Below are 19,712 nucleotides of genomic sequence, written 5' to 3' on the forward strand. Positions count from 1 at the left end.
AGCTCTTTATTGATGATTTTTGAAAGTAAGGTGTTGAAATTTGGTTGCCCGTCCTAACAAAGGAAGCATTGAACTTCCAGACCGCCACATCGCGTGAGAATGGGGTTATTGGTGGAGAATGTCCGATTTCGAATTGGTCTACTCGGAGTTATCACATCTTGTTAGATTGATAGCTCTCATCATGTTTTTTCTTTCCCAATTCCTGATAGAAGAAAATCAGTCTTTTAAACGAAAAGTTATAAATCTGAACATCACTAATTTTATATTTAATCAAGTTTACACGTAGATAATGTACATAACCCATAAATTGTTAATCTATCAATCAAAAGTATGATCGGAGGAAATTTCGTGAAAAAATGAAAAATATAGCCCTTTCGGGTATTCTTTTTTGGGAAAATGAAATATTAGATAAGCAACATGACCAATGAAGGAAGATGATTTGTTAAAAGGGTGGCATGCATCAGACTCTCTCTATCACTTTATTTCCCATTCTATCCTTGTTCTCTATGGGCAAAAGATAAAGCATGGTTAGAACTGCATTCTTTTTGTACCCATAGGGAGAGACGGCATAGACTCACAGCTTTTTTTCTCTTGTATGCCTTTTCTGATTTTTGTTTTCTATAGATTGTCTTGACATTTGGATTTTTTATTTATTTGATTTGGAGATATAAGTCTTGAATATTTTGTAAATCTGCTACAAGCCCTAAATCGTATATCATATTGGCTGATGCGGTGAGGGTTTCGAACAAGATAGCATAGAATCGAACTTTGTAAATCATAATGAAATAAGTGCATTGAAAATACTAAAAACTTATTACGGAAGTATAGTCGAGTACTAAAAACTTATTACGGAAGTATAGTTGAATCCAAAAAATGTTTAAAAGTGTAAGTTCTTAAATTTGTCACGAAAATATAATTAAATTTTAAAACTTTCAAAAAGAATAATCTAATCTTAATATTTGTCAAGTTGATGCAATCAAATTCTTCCATTAGTTCCATTTTATTTAGCTAATGATAAATGCTGATAAGTTTTAGGACTTAATTGTATTTTTGAAAATTTTATGACTTAATTGTATTTTTATAATAAATTTTAGGATTTCAAGTACACTTATTCCAATTACGACAATTGAGTTGCAATTAGACAACTCCATCCTGCTATATGTGGACAATCCCAAAGAAATGGTAAAGAAAAGGGATATGTCCCTTGATTTTTGGTATTGCAAGATTTATACATTATGATATTTCGACTGGGCTTACGTAGAGATAGTAGTAAGAATAAATAATAATGAGTATAAATTATTAGTAGAAAAGTTGTGTACTTTCCTTGCCTTTTGTGAAGCCTTTCAAAGTCACTTTTTGAATGCTGAATTTTGCTGCCATAAATCAGCCTTTATCTTAAGCTCAGAGAAATAAGATACATCAGCTTGCTCCAGCTGGAAAGGTTTTGCATCTTCCCAATTTTACTCACAATCCCATGCGCTGTACTTGGTGCAGGTTCACTGAATTTTAGGACTGCCAAAGTGATTCTGCCTGAACTCAAATTGATCTTTTCCAATGATAGATTAGGAGTAAAGATACCATCAAATAAAGCTGATATAGCTTTTGTATGTATATGGCAATTTGCCATATGCAGCACGTTATTTACTATTTATTGGGAAAAAAAAATCAACAACTTGACAAATCTTAACCGTTGAATATTGAACTATCTTGAAAAGAGATTTGACAATTCCTTTGTTGTCAGTCTTTCATTGATGGAAGTATGGTGGGTTCCACAGGTTAACAATTCCTTTGTCATCATTTTAATTCGAACACGACACATTATTTGTTGTGTTATGAAAAATGAAATTTAAACGTACGATAACTTTACTGAATATATATATACCACACAACATGTTCAGTACATGTAATAAATGATTTTTTTCCATATTATCAGTACATAGAAATCGGTTTAGATAGTATAATAACATGTACGGTGATGCAATTAACTTCTTAACATATTCAATTGAAGATGCTTGAATGTGTACATGTAAATGAGCTAAATCAACCCGCTTACTCAACAGCTAGGTTGGCACAAACACGACTAAATTCAATCCCAACGTTTTTGTGATCATTATTGTTGTTTGAGAGATAATATCAAATTATACTGATAAGAAGATAATAATATAATATTAATGGAAAAAGGCGAAAATAGGAATTAAATGGTCACTGCATAAGCTGGGTGTTGCCTGATTGCATAAATTAACTTTAGAATTCCATTTTTGGTTGCTGAGGATCTGCAAAATCTCATTCAATGTCTGATATTTTCCTCGTCTGAGTAAAAGTACAAAAGAGAGGAGCAATGAATTCACTGTCGTAGCAGGTGAAAGGTGAAGCTTATAGGTCGCCTCTCCTCTGCACTTTTTACATCAATCACATTAAGAAGATATCCCTCCGACTGATCTCGCCCATGGGTTTGTTCTATAAAAAGGGGAAAAAAGTATTTTATGCGTCGATTAATTATACAGTTGATATAATACATAACGAATTAATTACATTCTTTGTGGCATATCCATCTTGAATAACTGTAGTTTTAAATTTTAAATTTTTTTATTTATTATTAATTTATTTCTCTACGTGTTATACTTGCGTGATGCATCTGATACACAAAAATATCTTCTCAATAAAAAGAGAAGCCTTGCATAACTGTGCCTAGCATTTTCCCTTTTGGATAAACTAATTTGAATTAGAAGTACCTCAGCTTTCTCTTATTTCTGAATTTCCCCTCTTTTGCAACATGCAATTTACACCTCAAAAGTATGGAAAAGTCATATATATATATTATATGTACACACACATACTATACGTATAGAACGTGTAAAATGCATACCTTTTTTTAGCTTTCAGGGTGCAAAGTGTAGAATCTTGAAACTAAACAGTAAAATATAAATGGGGAATTACATAAACTAAAGGGAAAAATGGGGAAGGCTTGTGTAATTTTTATTGACTACAATATAGATTATTGTACTACGGATTGTGTGGTGGAAGCACATATATCATGTCCTTTTCTAGGGTACTATCTTTGGAGAGGGCCTCACAGTTGTTAAACAGTTTCTATATGTGTCAAGTTAAATCAAGGACGTGATTTAATTTTAAATAATAAACGTGCAATATTTTTTTATTTTCATGATGAAAATGGAACAGCTTATTGGATGGAGTGGTGGGTTCGGTGGGTAATTATTTAATTCATAACCAAAATAATATTCTTGGTGGTGAGGATCAACCATGCAACGACAGCTACGTGACAATTACACATCCATATATTTTTCTTGTCCATATAATGAAAAAAAGTATATTATTGGACGTGAAGAGGGATGCCCAAGATTCAGCAGACGACAAACCCAAAACTCCAATAATCACCCACATAATTAAATTTGGTTTCTTTAAACTTACAAGCAAGAGCTTGATCTTTTGCTAAAGAATGACTTCACATTCAACATCTAATTACTATTTTATGTAATGTGATTTCAACTAGATAAGATCACAAGTTGATACTCCAAGTTCCTCTTTCGCTTATTAAGTAATAGGTTTGGGCTATCCTCTTTCGTTCTTTTAATGGTCAAATTTTGCTTTTTGCTAGAGCACGTAAGGATAGAAAAATTCTTATATGCACCTGAAGCATATGAGTCTACTTCATTTCAACCATTGGATATCGTGAATCTCACGCTAGGCTCGTATATTCAGATAATTGGGATGAAACGATTCAACATATACCGAAAGTGTGTGATGCTTGCTCTATATGAATATAATAACATTATGGAAGGGCCCATATGCAAGCTAATGCACACTTGAAAAGAACAGGAGAGCATATATATAGAAATTTATAGGAGGAGCCTAGGAAGCTTCAAAATTTCAAAACCTAGGAGACGTTGGCAAGATATAATATTCCAGCTGTTTTCGTTTGGCAAATTCCCACCAAGAAAGTTGATGGACGCGAATGTTGAACCTTAAAGCAATTTAATAACAAGAATGGAAGGATTCAAGCTCCTTTATTTTATGTAGTGTTCTTACCCTGCAAAAAAGGAATGATTTATACCTAACCGGTCCACGCCGAATAGGAGATTTTCAAACCTAGGATTTTCCCCTACCACTTCCATAAAAAAGGGCCCTTGTGAACTTTTTACAAATTTGCAATGATCGATCGAGTCGTAATTAGGAGAAATTGAAGTTATTACGATGCGATCCATGAGGCTTTTCACGGAAGTCGATTTGTTATCAAACTCTACTTCTCCGTTCTCCTGTTCTTCCACATGCCTCCATATTCTTCTCGTCCCGTTTTCTAACAACTCAAATCATTCGATCACGGAATTGCAGGATTGGCCTCCAAGGTTGATGGGTCCAGCGTTTCCAGCTTAGAAACTTTTGATGTCGTCTGATCAAATCACACAAATTACATGTAAATCATTCTGAATTGAGGTTATCTATAAAGGCCTAAAATTCCGAACGCAGTTCATGGGTTTCTTGGGTTTCTTGATAGTCGAATCTACGTGCTTGTGGCCATGCTTAGATTACGCATGGTGTAAGCTAAATTTCATGAATTTGGCATAAATATATTTTGGTCTCTGACTCTGAGGACGTTTGCTTGGTGGCGCCATCAGCTTCCCATGGAGCGACCCACCGACTTGGTCGGAACAAAAGACGGACGGCCCCGCCCATCGGAGGGGCGCCACCTGCTCCAACTCGGCTCCTCGAGCAATCTCCGCTGTCGATCGGATCCACGTGGCGTGCATCCCGCTTGCTCTTTGCCTTTGGGGGGACTTTTCAAGCTCAGGTCGCTTTCGGTCCTTTATTGTAAAGTGGAATAAATTAGTGTGTTCATCAGGAGGAGGGCGCTCCATTATTAAGCAGATTGTTGGGGAGCCAGTCCCTTTCCATGAACGTTCCTCTAGGAACCTAATCTCCCTGTTGTCTAGCTTTCCTCCTTTTGACTTGAAGGGATAAGAATGGGGGAGGAAAAATGAAAAATTAATTGCATTCTCCAATTCAGTGCAGACGTTTTCATAAAAGAAAGTAGCACAAAAAATCTCAAGTTATGCTCGTTATGACACTAAGACTCAATTTTTTTTCAATTGCAAAAATTCCTAAACTTATATCAATATAACAATAGCATCCTCCATCACAATTCTCTTAATCCTAGTGGCAACTTACGTGAATCCAATAGTAGGCAAACTAGTTGGCGTGCCTTTTGTAAAGTCAAAATGACATCGGTTCTCTTAATCATTTTCACCCATGTTAGATTTTTTGCACGACACAAAATATCTCATAGATTCAACAAATGAGGTGGGTCTTTTCCATACAGAAATGACATTGTTTTGGCTTCACTAAAACAACATTGAATTCAAAAAGGAAGATTGTTTGCATGTGCCACTATGTAGGTTTAACGGCCAACTTCGACAGAACTATGATAGAGAGTATATTTATTATACCGGTACGAGTTTGAGAGCTTTTTTAGGTACGAAAAGGAATTTGGAGCCTTGATATTACAACTTACATGGTTTAGAGTTTCTAGTAATTTTTTTACGTTCTTATGAATACATCCAACTCATTCAACATTCCTTATCTATGAAATCAATCCATTGAGATTGACTCAATCATGATGAGTGCTGGACATGTACGATAGAGAAAGTACGAGACTATTTGGTGAATTTCATCATAATAATTTTAACAGTTTCCCAGTAGATACCATGGCTTTTGTAAAGTATTTGACAAATATCTCACGGTAACTTTTAGAAAATTTATTCGCCGACCTTTTAGGTTAATGCAACACGCTAATCGTTCAGCCACGACCATACCAAAATGGATCTAAGTAGGAAAAAAAAGAGAAAAAGGTAAGTAGCACATGAATATGATGCAAGGGCACCATCCAAGAAGGTCCAACGGCACGTTTCAAATATTCTTGCTTGCCTCCGAAGGACGCATTACCGGGTGCAAAGCTTTCCTCCCTAAGCAATGCCCCATCTTTCTTAACACAAAAAGTTAGTATAAATCAAATCTCGTCAAGAGTATCGTTTGATGAGCTGATGGATATTTTAAGACAGCATTGTCTGATGCGACCAGCAGATATCGAGGTCCCATAATTCGTCTGTTCCCTCCTGTTCGTGGGTCCCGACTCCAGAATGCTTTGCTCCATCGAAGCGACTATATAAGCGTGTCCTCGGTCCTAAGGAACTTCCTCATACTCGCAGATAAACAAAGAGGAGAGGAGAGCACAGCCTTTGAAGCAGTCTTTCTTGGTTTTGTTGCAAGGCAAGAAAAGCATTTTTTCGGAGGGAAGTTTGTTTAATCTTTGTGATTTCTCTCGTAGGGTTTTCTTGAAATCCCCACCCCACTTTGATCCACAGAACCCATCAACATCTTCGCCTGAACTTCTCTTTTGTACGAGGCTTTCAGCTTCAGCACACAGAGAGAGAGAGAGAGAGAGAGAGAGAGAGATGGGTGTTGCAGGGACTTTGGAGTACTTGTCTGACTTGATGAGCAGTGGGCACAAGCACAAGAGGAGGAAGCAGTTGCAGACGGTGGAGCTGAAGGTGAGGATGGACTGTGATGGCTGTGAGCTCAAGGTCAGGAAGGCCCTCTCTTCTTTAGACGGTGAGTTTCAGATTAATATCTGTCCTTCTTGAACGTTTGGTTGAAAAGAGAACATGAAAAGACAGATTCACATTTAGTGACTGAATTTCCCATTAGTTCAAACTTTAGGAGAGTCTCTCTGTTCCTAGCATTTTTCCTTCTTCAACTGAACTGAATTTTTGCATCCCAAAAGCCATTAAAAAACGAAACTGACCAAAGTGAGAGCAAAGGTTTTTCAAGAACATGATTTGTTTGACATATAAATTGTCCACTCAAGGGGGGGTGTTCGATGGTGATTGCAGGAGTGAAGACGGTGGAGATAAACAGGAAGCAGCAGAAGGTGACGGTGAACGGGTACGTCGACCAGAATAAGGTGCTGAAGAGGGCCAAGTCGACGGGGAAGAAGGCGGAGATATGGCCCTACATACCCTACAGTGTGGTGGCTCACCAGCCGTACATCGCCCAGTCCTACGACAAGAAGGCACCTCCCGGCCACGTGAGGAAGGTCGAGCCAACCGCCACCAGTGCCATCGTGACCCGGCACGAGGACCCTTACATGACCCTCTTCAGCGACGACAACCCCAATGCTTGCTCCATCATGTAGGACTCGGGACCCGAGTTTGTTATGTACATGTTTTGCAAGGTTGTCGAACTCGAAGCAATAGTAAGAGCAACGGTTCTCGCGGTTTGGTTCGCGGTCAATCATGTGAGGAGGAGGAGGAGCGTACAGCTCCGAATTTGAATTTCGGGTTGGTGTATAGCGGGGTACTGAGATTTTGGTAAAGTGGGAGGAATATTGGGTTGATTAGGGTCAAAATTATTGTTGTGTATGCATCTTTGTTATTGGCAACTTTCAGAATCTAGAGTGTTTAGTCAGTGTTGTGCCCTTTTGTAGGCTAGCTGAGTTTTGTAACTTTCTTCTCCTCTACTTTGTCAATGCCCATGTTGTCATATACGTATTGTATGGATCTATTGCTCTTTTGGGTCATGTAATGTGGCGATGAATAGTCTATGCAATGTAAGCTTTGCTTGTGTTTTTCTTTTTTCCCTGTTGTCGTTTATTGCATGATGTGATGTTACGTTTCCAAGTTCATGATTGAGATGACTTTGATTTCGTCCCCCAGCTGGACCTGGACATTATAGGCATAGAGCAAGCTGGATGCAATATGGTGATCCTGAGTAGGTTGCTGTGTTTAGTTCTGACCCAAATCACAAAATCAACCAGATCTGGCTTACGTTTTGCAGCGCCAAGTACTGGTTCTTCCGTAGAAAGAGACTCGAGAAATAATCACCTGGAGTCCTCACTCGATTATTTGAATAAATTTAAATAGACTTACCAAAAAGAAAGAGATTTAAATAGATTACTACCGATGGATTCGACATTCCGACATTCACAATAATCAAAAGGCCAGATATTCAATTGGATCATTGTTTTAAGACTTTTGTACTTAACTATTATCAAGTCTCAAATGCGCCTGAAAGCATCATTGTTTTAAGACATTTGTAATGCGCCTGAAAGCGTTAACTCTTATCAAGTCTTAAATGCGCCTGAAAGCGACAAGGCAGACGTTATAAATTAAATTCCCAAAGCAGGATAATATGGAAGATTGGAATGGTTCGAATTATTTCAAACTCATTTGGTTCCAAATGGGAGCTAGAGGAAAAGCAGAAAAAGGGCACATTCTTCATGTCCCACCAAACCAAACACAAGAATCAATCAACTTTCTTTTGCCCTTCAGCTTTCTCTCTTTTGAGGACCCTTTGTTGGAGCCAAAGAAAGCGTAAAGTCACTGTGAAGACAGCAGAGATTCATAAGAAGTTGTCCAGTAAATCTCAAGATCCACTCTCTTAAGTCTCAAACCCCCTTTTGACAAAATGGTACAAATCAGAACTTTTAAAAGCACTTAACATCCAAAAAGACTCCCGGCTATTAGTTTTAAACCTAGACGATGCTCGTACTTGCCAAAGTTCTCGCCACAATCTCTGATTTGTCCCCAACGGGTCAAAATCTTTTTGAAGGAGCTGAAAATGACAAAAATCTACGTAAGTTGCATCTGTGTGCATAGGCAGGCGCATACTATACAAATGCACTGTGGCTGAGTGAATGCTTAATACCACCTCAAACCCTGCCACTCAAGCTAGCAGAGATCAGGTCAACTGTCACCATGGAAATATATCAATTTAACATGAAGCTTTCATCTTAACACTTATGTATCAATACATCCGGAGTGCAGAAGCTGTTTCGCTACAAAGCTCAAGTTGCTCTACATGTGAATAGATGTACCGCATACTAAAGTATCAATCGGTATGACAATTGCCCCATTCAAGGCAGTGAAGAGATGGAGGTCAGTGGCTCCAAGCCAGCCCAGAAACATATTAGCAGGGATCTTCATATTTCTCTTCTGGGCAGAAGCGACAGGTTAGGTTAGAGACATAGGCTCTATGTTCATGTGAAACAAATTGTCTCGTTCACATTTCTCATCATCATGGGACAGATTTGTTCTTTACTTCCAAAATGAAACCTAATCACAAGCAAGCAAGCAAGCAAGCGATGTCAAAATGGTGGGCAAAATAATAATGTGCAACATGCTATTTCTTTCCCAAAGGCCTTTGAAAAATAATATCTTTATTATAAAAGATTTAACAAATCAGTCATCCAGTCAGGCAATAGCTTTAGAAATTCAAGGGAAGTAGCTTGATGGATATTCAGGACTTATGACCAATGACATTAAATGGGGGGCCAATAAAACCACCTCATCCTCTCACGTTCATTCATGGGCTAGAGCCCTCCAGTGAATCCAGAGTCTTTGTGGAGAATGAACTCAGCATCAAATCCTAAATACGTCATGTATGACTCCATACAAAGATCTCCTCCACATCACCGAAGATCACTCGTGGGGCTTTTCATGTCACCATGCCATTGAATTCGTTAAATGTCAATGTTTTCAATAATTACTTTTAAACAGGAAAGGCCATTGCAAGCAGATGGAAAAAATAAACCGATTAGCAGCTCTTTTCTGTCTTTTGGTTTTTAAATTAAGAACAGTCTTGTAGAACTAAAACCCACAATTGCAGCTTTTTTTCGTCTTCCAACTAAAATGAAAAGAAGCTTCTATTTCTTTCAGAATTTTCTTGTCCTAAAATATGAAAAAGCAGAAATTTTGACATATAAAAAACAATTAGACCAAGCACGCTTTTAGGATCAGGAAACCGGAAAAGAAAAATAGTTTCCAGTACAAATGAAAACTCGAACACTTCACTTACTTTGATCATTTGATTTGAACTGAGCTTTAGTTAACAATCAACAGACAATTAGCCGACAAAAGGCTAATTGCCTGGCAAGAAGAAGATTTCTAATAAATGAGATACCCCTCGAGTGCAAGTACAGCTGACAATTTGGTTTGGCATGTCATAATTGTGTTTGCAATTTGCGTCGGCCTAAAACATCTTAATTTTGATTCCATGTACTTAATAATTGAAATACGATGCGAAAGCATTATTTCACGTTAACATATAAAGTTAAGCATGTTGGGTCATGTCATGATCGGTTGTTCCCTTTGTAATTGGTATATCACCATGTGTCGTGCAAATGGGTCGTGTCTGGCATTGCTAGCCTTAAATGCAAGTTAGAATACAGTTGTTCGAACTATTGCCTAGCTCTTCCACCCCAGCATTGTTTGTTGCATAGACCTCGACTAGCCATATCTCACAAATGGTACGATTCCTGAAATGGCTAAGTTGATGTCCTTAAATTTTGGCTCTTGATGACTACATAGGAAAAGCTATAAGTTGTACTAATAATCCAAATATATTAAATCTCAAGGTTCCTTCAACGATAGCATTGGGGGTTTCATTTAGTGGGAGGGACTTCATAGCAAGAAGAAAAGGATTACTGACCTCAACACACCTTCAACGTCCTCAGATTTACTTTATAATGCAGGGGACTTAGACCTCACTTTGCATTTCCCGAGTAGATACCCACCAAATTTATGTCATAGACGAGAGTCGCATTGGCAGGTATATTGCAGTCACCTATCCAAAAAATTCACACTTTGAGCTTCCAGTTGGATGAGTTTATACCAATGCATGGGTTTTTTGGGCATATACTCAAGTATAAGACACCTAAAGAGAGGTATTTTGATTTTGACACAAGCATTTGTTTTAGAAAAGAATATACTAGCCGAAAGCTAGTTGTACAAGGTGTTAACATACAATGGCCCGTAATGCTGTTTTCATGAGAAAAACATAGAGGCATGGGGTTCCCTCAAACAGAAAGAATATATCAAAACAGAGAAGATGCAAACAATACTAAAACAACTCCTTGTCCAATAATACTCTTCTTTGACCACATAAGCTGACTTTCGCTTCTTGAAGGAAAATAGCTTTAAGCGTTTGTGTAACTAAATGATGTAATGCTTAATCTGTAAGTATTTGCAAAGTCACCTGAAAAGCATCCTGCAGGTTCTGGCCCATATGCCAACTGTGGAGGAATCTGAAGCTTACGTTTACCACCTACAGAAATTTGGCAGGGTTATATTTTTGTATAAACCAAAAAAAAAAAAAAAAAAAGAGTACAGAATTTGAAGAAGATTATATATTGCCTTCAATATCTTACCGACTTGCATTGGTGGCACCCCAGCACCTCCTAGTATCCCCTGGTCAAGTCCTCTAATTACCTGGGCATCCAAAGCAGAACACAGAGCTTCTTATCTGACTTGCTATTTTTCTCAAGGCACACAACATCACTACTCTAAAATTTCCGAGGCATTTTTTCTGTTAAAGACCAACTACAATCAGGCACAGAAGGCTAGCCCAGAAACAAAGACATAATTTTTGTGCTTCTCTTGTCCCTATCCCCCCTGCCCATGTTCGTCCTAGTAATGAATCATAACATTATCACTTACATCAAAAGATATGACCACATAATTTGGCAAACAAGTTCCAGCACTAGTGGTTGATTGCTTAAAAGAAAATATATACTTTTGCTCTCTTTGCAAGTTCAAATTAACAAGACAAACTTTGGTTTTCAAGAGGCAAGTGCATATCATCAAGAAATATTGGACATGTTAAAATATACCATCTAATTATAGAAATTTGTGCATCGACTTGCCACGCTCAGGAATTGATGTAAAGATATCTGAGGATGCCTTGGATAATTCATAAAGTGGACAGGAACAATATCTTTTTGCACCATCTACGAAGGAATCTTTTCAACTGTATGAAGGAAGAAGATTTTATCAAACTGAAGCAACAAGATGCTCCAAAGAGGGAGAGTGGGTTTGGATTTGTCATCAATGTGACACCAGAATCCATGTACAAGAGAAGCATGAATTGCAAAGAAAAGAAAAATAATTAGACTTCTGGAGCTTGAGATGGCATTTGAAGATATTGCATTGGAATGTGTCCTTATTATCTAACCGGCAGTCAATCTTGGACATTATAGATTATATGTCCAGAAAAATTTCTTTTCTCCTGCAGGCTGTGACTTCACATCTCCAACCACCTTGTATTCATTACATGTAAAGCACAGTACACCATTTATGAAGTTGCTCAAGCAACCCTCTGAGTTTGAATTATGTTATCATGTAGAGGACAACCTGCTCAATAACAGTAAGAAGATGCAGCAACGGATTGATGGTAAGAGAACAGCACAATGAAAATTTTTGTTGTCAAGTGAGCATTGCTAAAGAACTTCGCCTTGAACTTAAACCAACTAAGCAGTCACTTCATCAACCTATTGATGACCAGTGATCTAAACCTAAAAGAAGCTCAACAAATAAGAAGAAAAATCTCATACCTTTCCAACACCAACACGCATAGTAAGATACCTAGCACGTTTGTAGCTGCTATCAAAGACTCTGCCATCTGCAAATCGTGCAGTGTAGTGAACCTGCACAATAAACAAAGATGGCATTATGGAGGAATACCTTGGGCATAGAGTAACTTCTTATCTGCCTCAAGGCAATAAAAGGAAACATAACAACTTGTAAACTAAGAAACTGAGTCCTTTCAGATTATGTTAAATCGACGGAAGATTGTTTACATAAATAATGCTGATCATGATTTTGAGATTACACACACTGCCTGGATTTTTACAAAGGGTTTGGCAGATCAGAATCACTCAAAGTTGGCCTTATCCCCATAGTATGAACCATGAACAGAAAAAAATTCAAGAGATTGTCCCATCACCATTGGCATGCCCTTGAAGGTCCAGCATTCTTCATTGATCGTATTCTGTATCTTTATAGAGCACAACTATCGTCCTAAAACACAAAACCTTCTAACTGAGGTACAAGAAAAACATAAGACCTACATATTACGTTACAATTGGTGTTTGGGATACAAACACTTGGTGTGTCCTGTATCACGCCTATCATAAAGTAGTCTGTTGTGGAATCCTGTGAAGACCTATTTCCCAAAGCTGGTAACTTTTGAGCTCATAACATAACTTACTTGCAACTAACGCTTTCTTTTCTCGTGTCAATATGCCTTTCACATCTCCACAGAAGTCTATGGATATACATAAGAAATGGGCACAAAGACTAGCCATGCGCGCCGAGGGGTCAACTGCTTTTCAACCCATAAGCTGGAAAGATTCTGCGGTAATTGGAAGTAATTATACACCAAATGAAAGAATGGCTTAATTCACCTCTCTCTCTCTCTCTCTCTCTCTCTCTCTCTCTAAATTATGAATTCTGTTTTCCATTCTCATCCCAATCTCACTAACAGGTGGGAAGAGAGTCGTAAAAGAACCCAAAATGGCATCCATCTTGCAGACAATTACACTACTCAAAGAGAAGCAAGTACATTCTAATCTCGATATTGCGATAATTCCATCCAATATCAACAAATTACGCAACGGCTTCTCGAAAAGATAGAACATATTTGACCTTTCAACTGTAATGCAGATACAAACCAAGCCTAACAGAGACAACAGAGTCAATTCAGTTCACTCACATTGACAAGCTCGCCACGAGGGACCTCCACGCCCGAACCGACCACGACGTCGCAGAAGCCAAGCCCCGAGCTCGCGAAGCTGAGCTCGCACGTGGGCTCGCCAACGGTGGCGTAGTACTCGACCCGGGTGGCGTCGGCATCCAGCGGGCTCATAACCAGAACGGACGCCGCCAAAAACCCAACTCCCACGTTCAGCGCGAGCGCCTTCCCCGCCGCGGAGCTCGAGCTCGCGCGCATCCTCGCGTTGGTGGCAAGCGAGGAGCAAGAACGAGAGAAGCGAGGAGGAAAGGAGGGAGGAGGAGAAGGAGAAGAAGACGGGGGAGGCTTGGAAAGGGGGGAGGGCTTGGGACTGAGGGCATGCAAAGGGTTGTGAGGTTTTGGAGTGGTGAGCGTCAAAGTGGAGAGCGCCATTGTTGCTCGCTCTTGGTTGGGCTGCGAAGAAGGAGAAGAAGCGTTGAAGAAGAAGATGATGATGATGCTATCTGAAGATTGGGGAGGAGTTTGTATGGTTTTTGTTGGGGCTTTTTGCCAAATGGCAAGTGGGACCTTTGGAATTTTGGATAATATATATATATATATATATATATATATATATATATATATATATATTGGATTAATCATATTTACTCTTATTTTAATTTTCACTCTTAGAATTTTACTTTACATTCTTTTAGGGTATGGAAATCGAAAATCTTATTCAAAGCTAAATTGTTATGTGAAAATGGTGGGTACTAGAATTGGTTCATCTATTTAGTTTAGGCACCTTTTTAAGTTGTGAAATTTTTTAATTATTTTTTGATAATTATGAATATCCAAACCTCGACTTGATTAAATTCCAATAAATTTATAAAGTAGGGAATAATGTGATTTGAATACGAAATTCGCCCTTTTAAAATTGAGAGACTGTGATCGTTCAACTATTTGTAGAAGAGTTTTAAGTTGGATAAAAAACAAGATAAATGTGCGGGCTGAATTGAGATTACGTCAACCTAAAAGATATGTTTGTTTTATGTTTAGTTCCCTGGATTTTGTTTAAAATGTACTTATAAGTGACTAACTAATACGATTTTTAGTGCATTTATTATTCTAGTGAAGTGTATAATTGGTGCTTAAAATTGAAAGCGTTCCTTATATATTATGTTTTGCAAGTGTCATAATTAAGTGTAACTATTGACAAGCTACCATTTTCTTCCTTTTCTTTTGTTCAATTAAAGCACACTGTCCTCAATGGGGAGAATTGAGTCAACCTGTGGTTGATGACAGTGCCATAAGGCGTGTCAACCCAATAGTGGGCATTTAACCCACCCTTACTCATTCCAGGCGCGTGAGGTTACTATACCTGCCTGCCTACCCACTAGTAGTCAGAACTGAAGTCTTGACGTGGTGTCTACCTTTACCACCGTGAGGCCTCCTAATTCCCTATTTATCTTTGTCTTCCCGACAGAGAGGGAATATGAGGATAGCGTGGGGTCTCTCACATCAGGACAATTTCTTCACCTATTTCCTCCGTGAGTCTTTTAAGGACTTACTCAGGTCCAATCACACTTTTTAAGGACAATGCACGAGAGTTCCGAGGTCGAGCTTTCTCTTGATTTCTTGCTGACCTCGGAACTCTTGTGCATTGTCCTTTCGATCTTGGGAGCTTCTTGGGATTTTGTTTGAGATTTTCTCTTGGGTTTTCTCTCTTCTTCCTCAAACAAATAAATTGAGTCAATTATAGGTCTAAACACTAACATGTAAATAATGATCATGCGGGTTCACAAAAACAATAGAACACTAAATAGATCAAAACAATAAATAAATTGCTAGAAATACGGCAAACCTCAATGTATTAAGCAAAGCATATCTTCACTATGATTAATTTCCCAATATTTGCACGATGTTAATTGAAAAATGCATGCATGGCCTAAACATGATTTCTAAATTCAACAGCATTTAGTTCTTTTTTGGGTTTTTCTAATGGATGCAATTTTTAATCTAAATTATGTCTATGCCAATTCTAATTTGAATTGATGACAATTTTTTTTGGTAATTTATATGCAACCTAATTATAATGACAAGTAAAGAAACTATGAATTAACCTAACATGACATGCAATGACATGAAAATTGTGATGTGGATACCATGATGATGTGTAATTGATGATACAAACATTATGACGACATGAGAATGTGATGACATGGCAACAATGATGTGGCAAAGATGACATGGCAACGATGATGTAGCAATGATGATGACATGGCACTTACGACTTAGCAATGATTCAACTAATTCTATATGATTTATTCATGTTATTTTCATGAATTTCTTTTAAACTAGAATAGGAAATTACCTAAGACATGTGATTACCTAATTTAAATTAGTAAATAATTTATATTAAATCCTATTCTAAATTAGGCAATTTTCTAATCAACTACATGATTCCCAGATATGCAATTGAAAATTAGGAATGTAATCTATCTTAAATGCAACGCAAATTTTTTGGTATTTTTGAAAATAGGAAAGTTTCTTGAATTAATAACATATAATAGATGAACCCAAACAATCAAATATTTGCCACGTTAAAAAATAGGACATAATGATAATCGGGGTCCGATCTTTAGTTTACAAGATTTAAACCTCGGCTTTTGTGCACAACTCATAAAGGAAATTTTCCAATTGGGGTACATCTTAAAATTTAATCGTAATCAAGGTTAGAATCACAATAATCATGATTTAGTGACTGAAAATGAAGAAATCAGAGGAATTGTATTGTATTATTATGATTTGTATGCATGTACATAAGCCCATTTATAGTGAAAAAAAGAAAAATATGAAAATAGGGAAAAAAATACAAGATTACGTTTTCTTATTCTATTAAATCAGTCATTTATAGTGAAAAAAAGAAAAAAATATGAAAATAGGGAAAAAAAATACAAGATTACGTTTTCTTATTCTATTAAATCAGTTAGTCTATAATTGCAATCCATATCATAAACAATTCCCTTCATTTCTCCAATACTCCCCCTCCAGCTAGCGGCTTGTACGTACCAAAGAAGTCTAGCTTGCTTAGTAGATACGTATGTTGTCTCTGACACAATGGTTGGTAAAAATGTCTGTAGGCTGTTCCACAGTTCCACTTCCTCTCGTTACAAGTATACCTTTTTGGAATTTTTTTTTGAATAAAATGACAATAAACCTCTATATGCTTTGTTGTTCATGAAAGACTGGATTTGCTGCTTGTCACAAAATAGCCTTTTTGATTCATCAGCTTGTACTCTAAGTTTCGGGAGTAAATTTCGTTTCCAAACTATTCCATAAATAGTTTTGGCCATGACTTGATATTATGATTTAGCTGACAATGAGACAGTTGATTGTTTCTTTATCTTCCATCAAATCAATGACCTCCCTAGTTTGATGCAAAAACCAGTAATATATCTTATAGTCATTGAATAATAAGTTGTCATCTTCATATTGCAAAGTTGTATTACACACAAAAAAATAAATAAAAATAACAAATCAAAGAAAAAGAAGTAGGTCTCGAGATAAAAGTGTACCAAGTCCTGTACATCCTTTCCTGTACATCCTTTCAAGTACTTTATGACCTTTAGTGCTCGATTCATATCAGACTGCTTTGGGATATGTATGAATTGACCGAGTATCTGCATTGCATGACATATATTAGGTCTTGTCATAGTGAGGTATATTAGTTTTGCAACGAACCTAACGGATGTTTAAGCAATGAGTCTTCATTAGATGATGAACTCACATCATATTTATGTGTCGTTAACTTAACATTTTACTCAATTGGTATAACAATTAGCTTACACCCTAACAATTTTGCTTATGAGATAATCTCCAAAACAAATTTTTGTTGGCCGAGATAGATTCCTTTGTCGGATCAAGCCATCTCAATGCCAAGAAAATAGTTGGGAGATCCTAATCCTTTTTGTGAAAAGTAGAGTGCATATATTTTTTGAATTTCTCAATGGAAAATTCATCATTTCTCAAGATAAGTATATCATTAGCATATATTAATAAATAATTTGATTATGTACCTCTAGTCCAAGTAAATAGAGCATAATCATGTTTGAAGTGCTAGAAGCTTGCACCTATGAGTGCATTAGTAAATTTGGCATACCATTATTGAGAATCCTACTTAAGTCCATATAGGGATTTACGGAGACAACATACTAAAGAATCCCCCTGTCTTGGCAAGTCCTGTGAAAGTTTCACATAGATTTCTTCATCTAGATCCCATGTAGAAAAGCATTTTGGACATTCATTTGATGCAGTTGTCAATTGTGAAAAGTAGCAATGGATAAAAAAGAACGAACAGTTGTCTCATTGGTGATTGGAAAAAAGGTCTTGTAATAATCAAAACCTTTCAGTTGCATAAAATTGCTTAGCAACTGAGTGAGCCTTGTAATGTTCAATAGAGCCATCTGCTTTGTATTTGATCTTGTATACTCATTTGCATCCAATGAGTTTACAATGTGGGGGTAATAGAACAATGTCGCAAGTATGATTTTGCATAAGGGCATTTAACTCAACCTTTGCAACATGTTGCCAGTGTCGATCACACTACTTCTATATAAGAAAGCAGTTCCTCTTCCTCGAATATACAAATAATACAACATGTGTTCTGGTGATAGTCAAATAAATGAGACATATGAGGATACTGGAAAATATGTACTTGGGGAATCCAATGCAAGATAAACCAAATCCTTGGTCCATGTGGGGGGCGAACATGACGTCCAAAGTGTCGAGGTTGCATAGTAATTTTCTATTTGGGGGATATTGAAAAAGATCCATCAATAAGAGGTGGTGGAGATGCCACTGGTGATATAAACAAATGATTCTCCTTAAATGATAATGTTGGAGACCCAATTGCTTGATCCATGAAATCATGATTGACTGACATTGACCAAGTGGGTCTGGGGCAATGAAGATGCATTGGGGTGTCATAGATAAATCATCTTTAGATACAAATATCCCGTGATTAGATGACGAGATATGTGATGTAATATCTTCGATTTCGACTTTTATATCGATCTTGACTAGTAGACCACAAAACTAGCTACAAGACTAGTCGATTGGCCCAAGGATTGGCCAGTGGACCCAGTCATGAGCCCCTTTCACTCGATAAAGGGGAGCTTGAGCTTGGTTTTGCCGATTGAGCCTGGTTGCATCCGGCTCCATTTGGTCATGGCTCACGCATGAACCTTAGGCCAAATAAGGTAGTCGGTCGCGGTTAAACTTGATTAACACCCACCCAATGAGACGGCCTTCTAACTTAGATATTTTCCCATGGGTGTAGTTATTACTTTTGGAAGCTAGTAATTAATGACAAGCCATTAATGAAAGGGATGACTCATAAGTTTAGGCGTTATAGTCATCATGACAAGCCACTAGTGAAAGAAGATGACTCATAAGCTTAGGTATATAGTTATCATGATAGGCCATTAATGAATGAGGTGAATCACATGTCCATGTGTCCCTAAAGAACTTAGTTTATGATTCCACTACTTTGAGACTTGGAAGATAAGTTCTTCCCAACCTTAAATGCTTGGTGAATGATTGGTCTAGAAGAATTAATGAAGGATGGTCTCAAAAGACCATTAGGGGTGCCATCTCTCCTCCATAGACTTGCCACCTTGAGTTTCATAGGTTTTGACTTTCCAATTTTTCGAAACTGCTAGACCTTTCCTACTTTTCAATTTTATAGAGCTCTTTGTGGTTCGAATTTGGAGAAAATTTCTTGATAAAAGTTATTCAAAACATTTCAACCTATAACATATTTTAATTTCATATTTGTCTGAAAAAGGAAATGGTTGGGATGAGGGCCTGATCATTTATTAGTTAGAACCTACCTAGTGTAGTAAAATCAGTGACTAGGTTGCCCTCTCCATTTTTTTATAAAATTTTTACTTTTGAATTTGGACATATTTCCTTCATAAAATTTTAAAGGACATCTATGTCTACAACATATGAAAATTTCAAAGAGTTTTGTGAAGGCTTGGATTTTGAAATGGGTCTTTTTCTCCAACCGTTGAACCTACTTGACAGACAAATTTTTGGGTTGTGTTAAGTGACTTACTACTCTTTCCATAAAATGAATTTTTCCAAGCTTCCTTCATGAAAAATGTTGTTGATCTTCTCTACAACATATT

At 37.2% G+C, this 19,712-nt stretch overlaps 2 protein-coding genes across 5 annotated transcripts; one reads left to right on the top strand and one right to left on the bottom strand.

The window, feature by feature from the left end:
• The first annotated feature begins 6,065 nt into the window (after nucleotides 1-6,065).
• On the top strand, nucleotides 6,066-7,648 carry LOC104418236 (heavy metal-associated isoprenylated plant protein 23). Of its 2 annotated transcripts, XM_039301407.1 has the most exons (3): nucleotides 6,066-6,282; nucleotides 6,378-6,624; nucleotides 6,906-7,648. In XM_039301407.1, the coding sequence occupies exons 2-3, from the start codon at nucleotides 6,468-6,470 to the stop codon at nucleotides 7,205-7,207; spliced, it is 459 nt and encodes a 152-aa protein (XP_039157341.1). In that variant the 5' UTR covers nucleotides 6,066-6,282; nucleotides 6,378-6,467; the 3' UTR covers nucleotides 7,208-7,648. The 2 variants fall into 2 exon arrangements, with proteins under 2 accessions (XP_039157341.1, XP_010027813.2); XM_010029511.3 differs by having other exon boundaries at nucleotides 6,067-6,624.
• A 550-nt stretch (nucleotides 7,649-8,198) lies between these two features.
• LOC104418238 (photosynthetic NDH subunit of lumenal location 4, chloroplastic) lies at nucleotides 8,199-14,058 on the bottom strand. 3 transcript variants are annotated; one of them, XM_039301542.1, is made up of 6 exons: nucleotides 13,561-14,058; nucleotides 12,401-12,493; nucleotides 11,219-11,279; nucleotides 11,047-11,115; nucleotides 10,501-10,635; nucleotides 8,199-8,393 (listed from the first exon to the last, which is right to left on the bottom strand). In XM_039301542.1, exons 1-5 carry the CDS (start codon nucleotides 13,969-13,971, stop codon nucleotides 10,556-10,558), a joined length of 714 nt encoding a protein of 237 aa, XP_039157476.1. In that variant the 5' UTR covers nucleotides 13,972-14,058; the 3' UTR covers nucleotides 8,199-8,393; nucleotides 10,501-10,555. The 3 variants fall into 3 exon arrangements, with proteins under 3 accessions (XP_039157476.1, XP_010027814.2, XP_039157475.1); XM_010029512.3 differs by lacking the exon at nucleotides 8,199-8,393 and adding an exon at nucleotides 8,708-9,125 and having other exon boundaries at nucleotides 13,561-14,057; XM_039301541.1 differs by lacking the exon at nucleotides 8,199-8,393 and adding an exon at nucleotides 9,151-10,327.
• Between the last annotated feature and the right edge of the window lie 5,654 nt (nucleotides 14,059-19,712).

The sequence above is a fragment of the Eucalyptus grandis genome, chromosome 9 (assembly GCF_016545825.1).
Source record: "Eucalyptus grandis isolate ANBG69807.140 chromosome 9, ASM1654582v1, whole genome shotgun sequence".
NCBI lineage: Eukaryota > Viridiplantae > Streptophyta > Magnoliopsida > Myrtales > Myrtaceae > Eucalyptus > Eucalyptus grandis.

Bases quoted from the DNA above. Each gene is read 5' to 3' on its own strand.
- LOC104418236 (XM_039301407.1), top strand. From the start codon at position 6,468: ATGGGTGTTGCAGGGACTTTGGAGTACTTGTCTGACTTGATGAGCAGT. The intron at 6,625-6,905 runs GTGAGTTTCAGA...TGGTGATTGCAG, and splicing joins GGCCCTCTCTTCTTTAGACG to GAGTGAAGACGGTGGAGATA.
- LOC104418238 (XM_039301542.1), bottom strand. From the start codon at position 13,971: ATGGCGCTCTCCACTTTGACGCTCACCACTCCAAAACCTCACAACCCT. The intron at 11,116-11,218 runs GTAAGATATTGA...AAATTTCTGTAG, and splicing joins GGTGCCACCAATGCAAGTCG to GTGGTAAACGTAAGCTTCAG. The intron at 10,636-11,046 runs GTGACTTTGCAA...TTTTTTGGATAG, and splicing joins ACCTGCAGGATGCTTTTCAG to GTGACTGCAATATACCTGCC.